Source organism: Polistes dominula, unplaced genomic scaffold (assembly GCF_049000335.1).
Source record: "Polistes dominula isolate Pdom_NZ unplaced genomic scaffold, Pdom_raw_medaka contig_373, whole genome shotgun sequence".
NCBI lineage: Eukaryota > Metazoa > Arthropoda > Insecta > Hymenoptera > Vespidae > Polistes > Polistes dominula.
The window spans coordinates 1,253,837-1,269,579 of record NW_028300899.1 but is presented as its reverse complement, the minus strand read 5'-3'; the positions used below and the strand labels follow the sequence as shown (position 1 = coordinate 1,269,579).

The 15,743-nt window shown below is 30.0% G+C and overlaps 1 protein-coding gene across 5 annotated transcripts in view; it reads right to left on the bottom strand.

Annotated features, from left to right (window-relative positions):
* Trpgamma (Transient receptor potential cation channel gamma) overlaps positions 1-5,212 on the bottom strand; it is a 68,265-nt gene extending 63,053 nt beyond the window's left edge. For all 5 annotated transcript variants that reach the window (XM_089177993.1, XM_089177994.1, XM_089177996.1 and 2 more), the window contains exon 1: positions 5,196-5,212. In XM_089177993.1, the coding sequence (XP_089034119.1) occupies positions 5,196-5,204 (9 nt within the window). In that variant the 5' untranslated portion in view covers positions 5,205-5,212. The remainder of the gene's footprint in view (positions 1-5,195) is intronic.
* Between the last annotated feature and the right edge of the window lie 10,531 nt (positions 5,213-15,743).

The following is a 15,743-nucleotide window of genomic DNA, read 5'->3' as shown; positions in this document are numbered from 1 at the left end:
CTCTCTCTCTCTCTCTCTCTTTCTTTCTCAATCTCTTTCGTTCTATTTCACTCTTTCTTTCTATTACGATTAGTCATTTATCAACTACACGTTATTTTACTTTCCGCCAAAGTGGAAATCATGCGTATTCGATCATTTACACGTTTCTGAATATTATTTCAAAATTAGATGCACTTTGAAAATTTTACTTTTACATTGTTACAAATACATACATACATATATATATATATATAGATAGATAGATATATAATGAGTCACAAGAGTATTCGCAATCCATTTTCATCGTAAATTTGAAATAATTGATATTTGTACGGATTTTGTATGTACGCATTTGAAAGCAAAAAAATTGTATTACAAAAATATATTAATCGTTTACGTGTATAAATTATATATAAATATAAATAAAATAATTTTATAATATTATTTTATTATTATAAATATATTATTTAAAAAATATATATATATATATAAATATACTTTAAATTAGCATCGAATTAATTTCTATACCTAATACATACTCACTATGATTCATTTTATTGTATACATATATATATATATATGAGAAAGAGAGTTTGAATTTACTGAGCAAGTGTTCAAGCATAGAGAGCCTATTTTTAGGTGAGAAACCATACGAATAGTGTGGCGACTTCCTACGTTTACTTTCATGGCGGTCAGTTACGAGTTTCCTCGAACGATCACTAAAACTCTCATCGAAATACCGATCTTCTTGATATACGTAGAAGAAGTTTCTGATATTTTACGTATAGTTATAGCTTATTATTATTACCCATAAACCCATAATCGTTTAATTCGATCTATCGAGTGTGAAATCAAAGAAAATTTGTCGTAAGCAGAAAACAAACAAACAAACAAACAAACAAGAAATTGAATCCTTTTTAAAAAAAAAAGGGATTCTCAAACGTTAACGATATTGAAATAAATCAAATGAACGAACGTACATGGAAATGAAAGAATAAATGAACCTGTTCGTTTTTAAAATGATACCCCACTCGTTACCGACACTTGTCGAGGACACTTGGATAAATCGATTATTACAATCACCTATATAGTCTTATCAGGAGATATCAGGCAGACCCTACAATTTCTCGATCATACATATGGATAATTTAATCGGAACCATAAGAACGTTGCAAATCACACATTACAATTATAACTCGTGTTTCACACGAGAACTGAACGAATGTTGCAAGAAAAAAAACAACATGTGTGTAGATCACACGTGTTAGAAGTGTGAAACTTTCAAAAAAACTAAGTTTCGAGAAAATAAGTCATCAAATGCACAGTTTCAAGAGTAAAATAATTTTGTAGGGTTTATTTATTATAATATTATTACCATATATATATATAACAAAGGTCACCGGTATGATCTCAAAGTGGACTAGCTGATAAAAACTAAAACTTTTCCAAATTCAAGTAATAAAAATGAAAGAATGCGATAGTCTAAGATGAACACAAGAGGCTCGTAAAAGGTTCGTTTAATCACTGAATATTAAATCATGATTGTTATCTAACTGTGTACTGTAAAAAAAAGAAAAAATGGGGCAAAGTTTTTCGTTGCTTTTCTCACTTATTTTGTTGTTGTTGCTTTCGTCTTGTGATTTTTCTTTTGATTTCTCTTCATAAATCAACGTAACGATCGACAATGATAGTAAGAGGAGTGTTATCGCTGTAATAATCGTCTTCAAAAATAAATTAATAATCGCCGATGATAATAATACAAGTCTAACGAACGTTCATTTAGGTTTTGCATTTCATATTATGCTAGGAGTTATCCCACTAAGAATAGTATTCATAGGATGCTGGAGAAAAAGAGAATCGACTCCATAACAATAAAGAACCTCGTTAAAAAGTTTCCTTTTTTTTTTCTTTCTTTCTTTATTATTTATTTATTTTTTTTTTTTTTCTAAGCGGATTACTCGGCCATTAACAGCGATCAAAAAATCATTCCGAATCTATGGACGAACAATTGTTTAATTAAAATAAAAAAATCGTCCTTTTTTTTTACTGATTATTTGAAAATGCATTGATTAAATTCGTTAATTTTATTTTGATCAATTTGTCTCTATTTCTGTGTTAATATTTCATGTAAATATTTATTCAAATATTTTATGTATAACAAATTAAATTCAATTAATTAATTCAAATTGTTTAGCCAATAATTGTTGTCTCAATTTTGTTTATAATATCCCAACAATTAAAATATTGTTTGAATTACTGACTTTTATCTATGTATTATATATTCTAAGTTTTTTTTTTTTTCTATAATTAAACTAATTCGTTAAGATAATTTTCTTTGAATATATGTATCTACGCTTTTGTTTCTCTTATTTCACTATTTCGTTTTTTATCGTATTTTTTTTTTTCACATACATACGATATAATACATACTAATTGTAAAGTTAATCGTAATTGCGTTTAGTGACATTTAACGAATGTTAACATGTTATCACTCATACGAAAGAATGAATAACACGTAATCCTGACGATACGATGCAAGTTCAAATTGACGAATGAAAAGCAAACATCAGATATTGATCCAACTTTACCATTCCCCAGTCCTAATATTATTCAACCGTTGTAAAATCTTTACAAACAGCAGTAACAACGCAATTTTTATCCAACAAACAACTAACGTAAGTAAATTGTACCTTATTTCTCGCAAACATAAGCAAGTAAGATATAGGATTTTACCAAAATCTAGATAGACTCGACAATTTCGTGATTTAAAGGATTTATCATTCGAATAACAAGTATAACAAGTAATATACGAAAAGATTTATTAGGTTCATTTAAATTCAACGAGTTAGGATGAGAACAAGGACATTTTATTCGTACAAAATGTCTTCGATACGGGATGGGGGAGGGGTCGACTTTTCGGTTTCAAAGTTGAATCGTGTCGTGTAGAAATTCGTTGATTATTCTTTCTTTCGTTCGTTCGTTCGTTTCAAAGTACGACTACATTTCGTTAGATCTAAAACCCTTCATCCCCTTTCTATTCTATAATATTATTCCTCTTGAAATTCTGCCAATCGCATGTCGAACATCATACCATCTCACCTTCAACCAAGTACGATTGAGACGTCCGGAGAAATTAATTAATAGATCTTCTCTCTCTCTCTCTCACACACACACACACTCTCCCTCTTCGAATTTTTCTGTTCTCTAATATCATCAAATTCTTCTCATCAATTCTTGATCATCGACGATCACTTTCATGTCTATCTAGATCTGTCACTTTCTCTATATTTTCTTTTTTTTTTTTTCGAGAACTTCTAAATTTTCTAAATCATTTATTAACTCTTCATCAAAATTAATCATTAATATTTATATTGTCAATACCTGTACGATTTTATTTAACAAAAGTAGTCCCTAATAATTTCATTATTAATAGGACCATTTAAAAAATAACATTTTACATAGAGAAAAAAAAACATTATTAATTAAACATTCCCTCATTATTATCTACAATTTTTAACATTAAACAATTTAAACTCAATTTTCTAATCGATTAATAAATTACCCAATTTCGTCGTAAAATAAAATAAAATACAAAATTTCTTCTTTATTTATATTACAAAGAAAAATTTATTCTTTTTTTTTTTTTTATGTAGAAATGTATTCGTGTGTGTTATTGTCGAAATTAAAAATTCTCGACCCTAGAGACAGAAATTCTCTCCCTCCCTCCCACCCTCCCTCCCTCCCACTCGTTCTCTCAATTTCCCTACACTGACATACGTTACATAAATATTTCTACATACATGCATACACACTCGCTCTTTTCACACTAATATATGAGACTTTGTCGTTTATAGAGAGTTGACTAACTAACCAACCAACCAACCAACCAACCAACCAACCAACCAACCAGTCCAATTCTAACGAGGCAGGGAAAATTAGCGCTCGTGATTACGAAGCTTTAATCGGTCAAGAGAGAATTTATAATTGCAACAACTTCTAAAATATGTGTGTATCTGTAAGTATCAACGTTTAATAGTTTAACAAGAGAACGATGAATCCCCAAGAGAGTTTATGTCACTTATCACGTTGAGTAAACCTTTCGTTTTGTTCCTAGTTTGTACATTTAACCTTACTGTTAGAAAAAAAAAAAAAAAAGATAAAAAAATATACGTGGTCTCTACCTGCGATAATAGTCAAACTTATATTAACATACATAACATAATACATAAGAAAATACGAAACAAAAGGATAAAGTAAGTAAGGAAACTTGTAATAGAAAAGCAACGAAAAAAGCAAGAAAAAGAAAGGAAAGAAAAAGAAGAAGAGGGAAGAGGAAGATGAAAAAAAAACATTATAGTAAAGAAAGAAGAGAAGAAGCATCGACCACGAGATAAATCACCTCGCATCCTATACACGGTGGACCCCGTCTAAACTATCGAATCATCGCAGTCTAAACAAACGCGATAGAATCAAGGCAGACATCTACCATTTTCCGTCTGGCATTCTTCTTCCCGAAGACGATGTTTTTGATCGATCATCGAAGAACGAGATTAATGTCGGTTTTACCAAGAAAAGAAGATTTTATCTCAAAGAAATTGAAGAATTGTGATGACTATAGGAAGAAAATTTGTATGGACAAAAAAATATTTGATCAAAATTTAGCAAAACCTTCTCTTTGTATTGTATTTAATTATATTTCATTCGCGTATGCATACAACTCGAACCTTTTGTCATTCCGTTTTAATAAACGAGTACGCTATTTCTTACGCCACCCCTCTTACACCACTTTTAATTACATTTAATGCGATAAAATATATATAATTGATGTAATTACAAATATTTCATTTAATAGCAAAAATATAAATTATTCAATTATCCGCATTTAATAGTACGAAATATAAATTCACTTTAAATTAGTATTTGCTATAATCCTCAGAAAAAAAAAACACACAATAAATAAATTGTCTCACAAAACATAATAGAAATAAAATAAAATAAAATAAAATGAAATAAAAAAAGAAAAACAGTAACAATAGCTAGCAATAAATATATCATTCGATTAAAGAACAAATAGTGTTAGACGACAATTAGGTTTTGAAATATTCTAGGAAATAGTATTGCAGTAATAAAACCGCTAACTTTAATTAGTTTCGTGCACGTTTTGCATTCAACGAATGTACCAACAACAGTAAATCGTAAGGGAAAAGGGAAAAGACCTCGACCATGTCAAAGTAGTGCTCGACTTTGTCCATCTTCATAGTCGTCTTCTTCCTCTTCCTCTTCCTCTTCCTCTTCCTCTTCCTCTTCCTCTTTCACTTCCTCCCCTTCCTCAACCTGTGCGACTTCTTCTTGTAGGTAAAAGCAGTAGTAGAAGCACTTAGCGCGTGTCGAGTTTGAGATAAGCCACGTTTCTCGTTCATCCTTTCTTACACCACCGCTACTTTGGTCTCGCATCCAAGCACCAATTTCGGTCCACTTACTCTTACCTTCTTGTTTCCGTTGTTCTCCCCAAGAAAGGATTCACAAAATGTCATCCGAAACGAAATGTCTTTTTTACTCGCAACAATTTATGCAAGAAATTATTTATAAGTAGGCGGGGTTATTATTATACGAATTTCTTGGCTTGTTTGTTTGTTTGTTTTTTTTAGTAGTGAAAACATCTTTAGAATGGGAGATTAAAATACCCTACGGACTTTTCGGAAATCTCACTACTTTTCGGAAAAAACCTCACTACTTTTCGAAATATATATATATAAATAGAAGTGCATAGATTATAACAACGTTGATCTTTTTAATCCTTTGTAGTGTAGTTAGAACAGAAATATTATTGGTTAAACGAATATATACTTCGATATACGTATACTTATACATTGAGTATTTCTACTAATTCTGACGAAATTTCATCGTTAAACGTTTTCCCGTTACATTCACGAACTTTAAAATTATTTTTCTTCTTCTTCTTTTTCTTCTTTAAAAAAAAAAAAAAAATTTAGCGACTCTACAATTTTCATCTATTTCCAACGATTATCACGTTCTCGTATTTCCAGTAAGATCCTTGATAGTACTTTTAAAGGATTAAGTTGAAAATGAGAACGAAGTAGTACATATGAATTAAACTAGAAAAAAAGAAAAAAAATGAGACAGACAGAGTGAGAGAGAGAAAAAAAGGAAATGGAAATCCTTTGACGAAAGAAGATACGAAATAATGTAAAAAAAAAAAAAAAAAAAAAAAAAACAATTAAAAAAGAACAAGATGAAAAAGTGTAGCCGATAACGAGTAGAAAAAGAGATTTTCAAAGTGACCAGGAATATCATGCTTTGCTAATCCACGAGCCATCTTCCACGAACACGTTTTCGCTTCGAAGGAAAAACTTTACCGAAGAACTTGATCTAATGTTCTTTCTCTAACGGATACCCCCCATAATCGATGGCTTTTCATGGCAAACTTTAATAAATGTCGTTTACGGTAAAAGATAATTTTTTTACTTTTCATTTTTTTTCTTCTTCCCTTTTACTTACGTTCCTTCTTTCTTTTAAAGAACAAATGAAACTTTTATTCTCTTATCTTTCTTTCTTTCTTTCTTTTTTTTTTCTAATTTCTTTTTCTTTCATCTTTTCTTCTTTTATTTTTTTTTTTTTTCATCTCATTAACGTTACGTAATCCAATGAGAAAGTTTAAAAATCATCTTTCAAGGATTAACCTTTTTTTAATAACCTACGATAAAAGTGATGTTTCTTTAACTTAATCGGACATATCGTTTAACAAGAGATATGTAATTCTAATATCACGATTCTAATATATTAACGTGATACATCATACTCGGAATTTCGTTGAATTCCAACACCTAGGACCATTTTCAACGATTGGTCGGGTCGAATCTTCTCCCAAATTCCCCGGATTATCTTAATTCTCATCGAGTCACGATATGCTCGTTCCAGTATCGGATATTACATAATCGGAGAAACCTCTTGCATGAATACAAACTCTATTGAACATTCGAAAACATCAATGAGATATCATTTTTTTTTTTTTAATACTCGATTATCTTAAAAATATAATCTATTCATCGAAAAAAAGATAAATATTAGATAAAAATCGATATCGGTTTCTTGTTTTTTTTTTTTTTTTAACAATATTACAATACTTAGTTTTCATTTTAAGTTACGAATATGTTGGGATCTCTGGCAGGGGCGTGGCTTACCCTAACGGCCAAAATATGAACTAGAGACTGAATGATGTTGTGCATTACTTGTATAATCAAAATAGAGAACAACGTGTACAACTTTATTATTTATATTATTATTATTATTATATTTTTTTTGTAATTAAATTAAATAAAATGTTAAACTTACATTACAAGAAATTTTTATATTTGTTTACACAAAAGCAAGCAATACAAATTTGACTCAACGAAATAAACTTTTGACATAAACGAATAAAACAAAAGAAAATAAAGGGTTAGAAAATCAATGAAATTATTCCGTAATTAATATATTCCGTTCTAAACAACATCTCAAAATATTACAATATCAAAATCATAGAAGAGAATTTCATTTGAAATGATAAAAAAGGAATATATATATATATAAAGAAGAATAGACTACGATCGATATTCGACAGGGAAACTTGAAACATTTTTAGAAAAGAAATTTTCCAAGAACATTTTCTATTCTGAAAAATATACACCAAAGACTTTCTATGTACTCTCTCTCTCTCTCTCTCTCTCTCTTCTCTCTCTCGCGAGATCGTCCACAGCTGTTGCTGATTTCTCAAGTATCTGTATAAGAACCCACTGTGTTCGTTCAACGAAACTCCCCTCGACACACTTACATTAGAATCCTCTACGAATCACTCGTGCAATTCTACCTACTTCCAAGTTTAAACTTAAACTTAAACTGTCTCGACGATCTCTTAACAACAACCTGCCCCGCCACCCTCTTTTTCTCCTTCTACCTCTCCCTTTTGGTGTCCCTTCTCATTACGAAACATTAACACGTTACCATTATTAGCGTATTTAGGTAAATCTTACGCAAACGTAACAAAATGTAAGTCAAATATATTTCGTGAAATAATTGCGCGTGATTAAATTTAATTATTGTGAGAATAAGAGAAATTTGAAAGTAAACAGAAACAAAGACGATGTTTGTTGTCTTGTGTATAAAGGGGAAAAAAATTGAAGAGGTAGATAAAAAAAAGAACGATTAATATTAAAAGTGTGTATCTATAGATTATTTTGAGAATAGTTAAAAACGATTTTTTTTTTTTTTTTTTGAAAGTAAAGCTACGAGAAACATTGTCCTTTTCATTTGTCGGATTGTGATATGGTGATGAATATGAGTGCATGAGAATGTATGTGTACGAGGTCTGTCCCAAAAGTATGTGATCTACCTCCATATTTCTCCCCCCGAAGTTACTCTTCGTCGTCTATAGCTTATGACATCCTTTATAAAGTAGTCACCATTTGATTGAATAACACGCTCCCAACGCCCTTTCCACTTTTGAAAGCAGCCCTGGTACTCGGTTTTTTGGTATCGCCTTTAAAGTCCGGTCTCCCCCGAGCCCACCACCACGTCAAATGTTTGCGGTGGTCCCAAGGACACCATTTCTGACACCCGTGAGCCCAAAAAGCCATGACGACGAGCAGGCATGTCCCTTCGTTTGATGTCGGAGAGCGGGGACTCGAACCCGCGAACTCCGGGTGGGAGTCAAGCGCTCTACCAACTGAGCCATGCCATGCTCCAACTAAATACTTTGGATTTTATTCTATTTTAGTTTATCAAATTATAGTATATAACAAAATATATATATATATTTATTTCCTTTCCTCTTTTCTTTATAATAATTCCTAAATAAAGATAATAATATTATTAAATTATTAAATTATTAAATAAATAAAATAAAATAAAATAAACTTTTTACATTATATTTAATTCTAAGACCAAAAATTTAGGTATCTAACATAAGAAAAAAAATAAAATAACTATGAATCTTTTTAAATTCTTATGCATGTCACGTAAATTTTTCTAAACAAAACATGAAAGAACGTGAGGGAAAAAAAATAAAAAAAATAAGTAAGTAAGAAAGAAACGCAGATATAAAAGTTTAGTTTTAATGGATTCTAAAGTAGAATGAAGTTGAAAGAGAAATCTAAGGTAAAGAAAAAAAGAAGAAAAAAAAGAGACTATAAAAAAAGGGGTGCAAATTGCGAGGGAAAAATCAACCTTGAAGATCCTCTTGTTTTTTGACATACGTTGCACGTCGTCGACCTAAAACGAATACATGGCAGTGCTCGTTTGTTCTCGTTTGTTAGACGGATGTATACAAATAAATTTGCCTTGGATAGACCAGACCTACTTGAACATACTCGAGCTTTTCCCATCGTTTTTTTTCTTTCTCTCTCTTCCTACCCTCTCTCTTTTTCTCTCATGTAAAAAAAAAAAAAGTATGCCACAGTTTACGTGAAAAGTTATTTTACATAAGAATAAAAAATGAAATACTTAGATGAAGAAAAAAAAAAAGCAAAAAATGAAACATGCAAAAGACCAACACTAATGTGTTTGAAATTTTATCTCATAAAAATAAACAAATAGAAAATAAAATAGAAATAAATGAATTAATAGATAGAAAATTTTAAAGGACCGCGTGGAGACTTTTTAAGATATTATAAAGAGTGAGTTCTTCACGAAAATTAAAAAACTTATATTCTAGAATAAAAACTTTGTTTTCTAATTGAAAAAACGGCGAATTTTTGTACACGCATACGCACATAAAAACACACACACATACACACGCTAATACACGTTGAGAGAGAACGTCGGAGGAACCATAAAAGTAATATTCCGTAAATTTGTTCGAAAGTTCGAGTAGGTGAATAAAAGAATGAGAACAAGAGAGAGAAAAAGAGAAAGAGAGAGAGAAAACATATTGAGTAAAGTTCGTCGACTAGTTGAACAAAATATTTTCTACGAAGGATTGTACCGGTGGTGTCATTTTTTAATTGAAATGTAAATCGTCTTTCTCGATGAGTTGTCAAACGAACGCGATTGTCGATATAAATCAAATAATGAAATAAATCTCGTTCCTCCTTTGATTGGGATCCATGTTGATCGGAAAAGAGAAAAAAAAAAAAGAAAACCCCCCAAAAAACGAATGAAAAAAAAAAATAATATTAAAACGATTAATCGACAAATTATCAGCATAATTCTATTTAAACGGTACACACGGTTGTCAATAATGTTCAATCGTGATATCAACATTCGAAAGATTTACAAGTTACGTATGTATTGTTAACATTATTTTTGATTTATTCATTGAATACAAAAATTGATCAATCATTTGTACCAATATAACATTATATTCTAAATTAGTCAACAAAAAATATATATATATGTATGTACAAATTGATATAAAACAATTGATAATATAAATTTTATAATATATATATATATATATATATATATATATATATATATAAATAAATCTAAAGTTTTAATTTAAAAAAAAAAAAAAGATTGTTTCTTTTAAAATAATCGACGCATAAAATGTCAATCACCACATACGAACGGAACGGTCTTCGAGAAATGAGGAAAATTTATGGAAATTTATCGAGACGACCTATATTTCTTATACAACATAAACAAACAAGTTTTCAAGTTGATCGCATACGAGGACAAATGTCTTTCGCATATTTTGGAATAAAATTAAAATTCTTTTATCTATATCTATATCGACGACTATATCATAGAATTTTACGTGCATACGTTTAATATTATTTATGCACATAAATATGTATATTTAGCTTTTATCGATGATTAGCACAACTATTATTTCTTTGAAATAAACGAATCCTAAGTATACATGTATATTATAATATGTAAATAAATATACATACATATGTGTCATATATAACGTGTATCCTATGTAAACACGAATATAATTATACGTATGTTTGTATCCTCCACATATGTATGTTCTATATCTAATTAACACCGTTACAATCAATTATCTACTTGAGCAATCAGTTACATATACACACACACATACACACAAACACGTAAATACCTAACTCAATTTTCGATCTAATTTCTTCGTGTAAATATTATATTATATTATATTATATTATGTTATATTGTTTTATGACGATAACACATGGAAATTATAAATAAAATATATATTATGCATTTCCCCTTCACAATTTATTTCTTTGCATTTGGGATGGTATCGATTAAAAAAAACAAACAAACAAACAAATATAAACATAGGAAAATAAATAACAACGATGATTTTTTCGTCGAGAGAGACGAAAAATATCGAATAATCGAAATTCGATTGAACGAAATCAGGAAAATGTTTCTTTTATTTTTCTTTATCAACGAATATGAACAAATGCGATGTGTATGTACAAAGAAAAAATCATTATAAAACGATGACATATTGTATACAAGTGTAAATATCCTGGGTAAAATTGGAATGTACAAAGTAAGCTAGTTAACTTGTCAAGTTAGTTTCTCGGTCCGTCGTCACGAGTAGTAAATATATATATATATACATATACTATATAAATCTTTGGCCAGAGAGAAGACCTTGATAAACGAGTACCGCTATTTGCCATGTATACCGCAATAGACGAACGAATTACGAAAGGAAACGCACTTTATCCGCAAGTTTCCATCTCATTCAACTCTTATAAATGAAATTCCTTTTGATTTTTCAACCTGTCCAACTTAAAATTCAACCCTTTTCTATAATAATATCCCATTTATACACATTTTCTCTTTATTTGCAATTTCAACAGAATTTCATCATTTAAATATTTGATTTGAAATATTAGGATGAATAAAAAGTTTGTACGTTTTTATAATAAATATTTCTATACTTGCATATATAAAGTAATTTCATTGATTGCAAAAAAAAATTACACTATTGTGTTTATAAAAAAAAAAAAGAAAAAAACGGCTAATAGTTCGTGTTATTTTTTAACACAATAGACGCACGAACTTTTCGTTCATCTATTATATAAATGCATTGATAATGAATTTAATGATATTATTATTTAAACATTTGACTAATATTTCTTTCTAATAATTATTATTATAATACCGATATCATTATCTTATGTTAGATTTTTAATTGATATTGAAAATTCGATAATCTTTAAAACAAATGATACAGGACATAATAGTATTATTAATTTCATTAACCGGAGATAAAATATAAAAAAGAGAAATAAAGGAAAAGCTTATCAAAAGATGAAACGATAAGAGTATAGAAATCAGAGTAAATATAATATATAAGAAAAGAAAAAAAAATACAAATTATGATATTTCGTTTGAATTGATACCGCAAGTTTAATATCCTTTGAACGGTTCATCCGATAGAAAGGTAACTTTTCCTTTCATGTTCCGATTCAATATTCATCGGACTTAATTACTGCCAATGGCATGTACTCGCTCAGAGCGTAAATTTCACTTTCGCTTGGTGTAACCCGCGTACCTACGACGCGTACATTTAATAACGATATAATCAAATTCTATATATGTGTACGTGTGTATATGTTTGTGTGTGTATATGTCTCTTTTTTCTCTCTCTCTCTCTCTCCCTCTCTATGCACGATTTCTGAGAAAATTTAAGAGAAAATTGGTCAATACTTTCGTTGAATAAAAGCTAACTGTGAATGAACCCCCAAAAGGGGGATGATCAGACGCTTGAATAAAAATTGAAGAAACAAAAGAAATATAGAGAAAAATATGAAATGAATGGATGAGAATAAAAATAAAATAATCTTATAAATAAAAATTAAACGTAAATACTTGTTTTTGTTAGTTACTAAATATTGCGTTACCTTTTTTTGAGACCTTCTTATTTTTTTACGTATTTGAGTCTCACTTTTCTACGAACACGTTTCTCATTTTTATTCTAATACAACTTCCACCCCCCCCTCTCTGGAATCAACAGCATACACAGTTTTTTATTTTTCCTCAATGGTTCACCATCCATTTTATTAAACAAACCCACGTAACTTTGAGACTTTAGTAATCTAATGGGAATTAATATAATCCAACGTGGCTAGATCATCGAATATTTATTAAATTGATTAAAAAATAATAAAATAACAACAACAACAACACAACAAAGTATTTGTGATATAGATGAATCCTATGAAATGAATTAATTCCAAGAGTTGTTACGAGAAACTATATGGATGACTTTTTATCTTAAACCGTTGGTTTGTTGGAAAAAAAAAAGAAGAGAGATATTAAATGAATGATTACAAAACCTACTAGTTGAATAAGTAAAAAAAAAAAAAAAGAAAAAGGAAAAAGAAAAGAAAGAGGAAGTTAGAAAGAAATATGTGAGTATTCCGTTTAACTATTATTACTAACCAACCGATCGTGTCAGCTAGACTCAATACTATTTACACGTTCACCCGTTATTAAATTCTATTTTTGCTGCAGGCACAACGACGTGCTCTTTGTCGTACCAATATGGGAATCGATAGGATTCGATGTGCTTCAACGAGAAAACCGTTCTTCTTTTTCCGTCCAATGGTTAAGAACGAGTAGTATGAATGAGTGTGAACAAGACAAAGAGAAAGAACAAAAAGAAAGGTAAAGAAAATGGATGGTGTGAACAAAAGAAAGAAGATAAAAAAAAGGGGGGGGCGAGTGCTTAGGAATCTTCAGCAGACGTCACACATCGACGAACAACCCTCTTATATTCGAAAATCCAACTCTAATGCTGCCGACAAACAATGAAAAAGACAAAGATGGGGAATCCGATGGTCTCTCCTTCACTTGCAAAGATGCAATCCTTGCAGTTCTACATATTATATACGAATGCATATAACATGTTGAAAGAAATGAGCCCATAATCCAAGAATTACGTGGGCCTTTATGTTAATACCATGGATTATGTTGCTAGAAAATACATGTATTATAAGTACGTATCTTTTGATGTATAATATATACATATATATATATATATATATGTGTGTATGTATACTATATGTTTCACTGCAATGCAGCACCAATTCAAAGCACGGATTACGAACTACAACTTGTATCACATCGTTGCATCGTACATGGGATGATACGTCGTGCACGTATACTCAAACTACCAAAATCAGCCTGACATCGTTCATGGGATACGTGTGTGAACACGTATTTTATATATATATATATATGTTCATGTTTAACGAAACGACAAGAAATATTACGGCTCTTGATGAAAGAGCATACCCCGTAGGTTTTTCGGCTAAACAACAACTAGTACGAGATGTTTCTTTTGACTTTTCTTTTATTTTCTCATGTCCTAGCACAGATGTAAAATGCGCGAAAAAAACATGTACAAACATGTACGTATTCCTTTCTTCTTCTTCTTTTTTTTTCTTTTTTTTTTTTTTTTTGAAAGGAACGGGTTGCTTTTGATACTTGCAACGAACACGAATAAAAAGAAGGTTGCATAATAAATTTCAATGATTTTCGTTTTTTGTTCATCGTTGTTAGAAAAATTCTCATTCAGGTGAGCCAGCCACCCCCTTTCCCCTTTTGCGTGTGTTCTTTGAAACATTTTGTTTGGGAAAAAGATATTTATTGAAATAAAAATCAAAATTCACACTAGAATATTGTACTATAGACAATAGACACCGTCGAGGTACGATCGATCGAATAAGTATTGTAATTGAAACTGGATACGTTCCAAAGCAACAAGTTACCAATTGTTATACACGCTCGATTGAATTTCAACCTTGAATTGTTGCAAATGAAAAAATTAATTCTCCATCTCTCTTTATTTTATTCCTTTTTTATAATATATTACCAAAAAATAGATATATATATATATAAATTTTAAAAAATAAATAATTATTTATTGAAGTGAAAACTTCTTTAGAATCAGGGTGATTTGAAAATCGTAAAACGGAAAAACGTGAAACGGAAAAATGTGAAACCAATGAAACAAAAATAATTAATTAATTAATCAAATTCAATATATAATTTAATTCTATATATTAATAAATTAATTAATTAATTAATTAAATTCTATATATATATATAAAAATTCAGTGTCACAATATGTTTGTCCACTAATAATTCCGAAACTACACAACTTATCTTAATTTAAAGGTGCAATTAAAAAAAAAAAAAAGAAAAATTTGCACAAAACGAAATTGAAAAAGTCAAAGTTCCGATCAAAAAGATTCTCGTCGTATTTTCCGTGTTTCATCACATAGAACACTCGTTGAGCTGAATTTCAAGGCGGTAAATCTAACAAAGGGAAAGACATCGTCGTAGTCGAAGAAGAAGAAGATAGAAAGATATATATATATATATATATATAGAGAGAGAGAGAGAGAAAGGAAAATGGGGTGGAGGGAATCAATGAGGATGGCGTCGCTCTGGGGCGTCGACGCTGCTGGGCTATGCGTCGCGACGCCTTCAACGTTTGCCGACGCCAGTCGACTTCTCGCGAATTCTTCTAAAAAAGGATGCGATGATATTCCTTTTCGAAAGAGAAAGTAAACCTCCATCTAACCAACACCCTCCCCCCATCCCCAACCCCACCTCCACCACCACCTCCCACCAAGAACTTACATTTCTTTCTATTTCTTATATAATTCGTTCGTTCGTAAATCATGTGAAAAGTAACTAACAAATTCAAATATTTTATTAATAATTAAATAAAATTAATAATTTCATATATTTATAGTATTCAAACTAAAATGCATTTAATCGTATACCGGAAATGGTACACGTGACAGGAAACA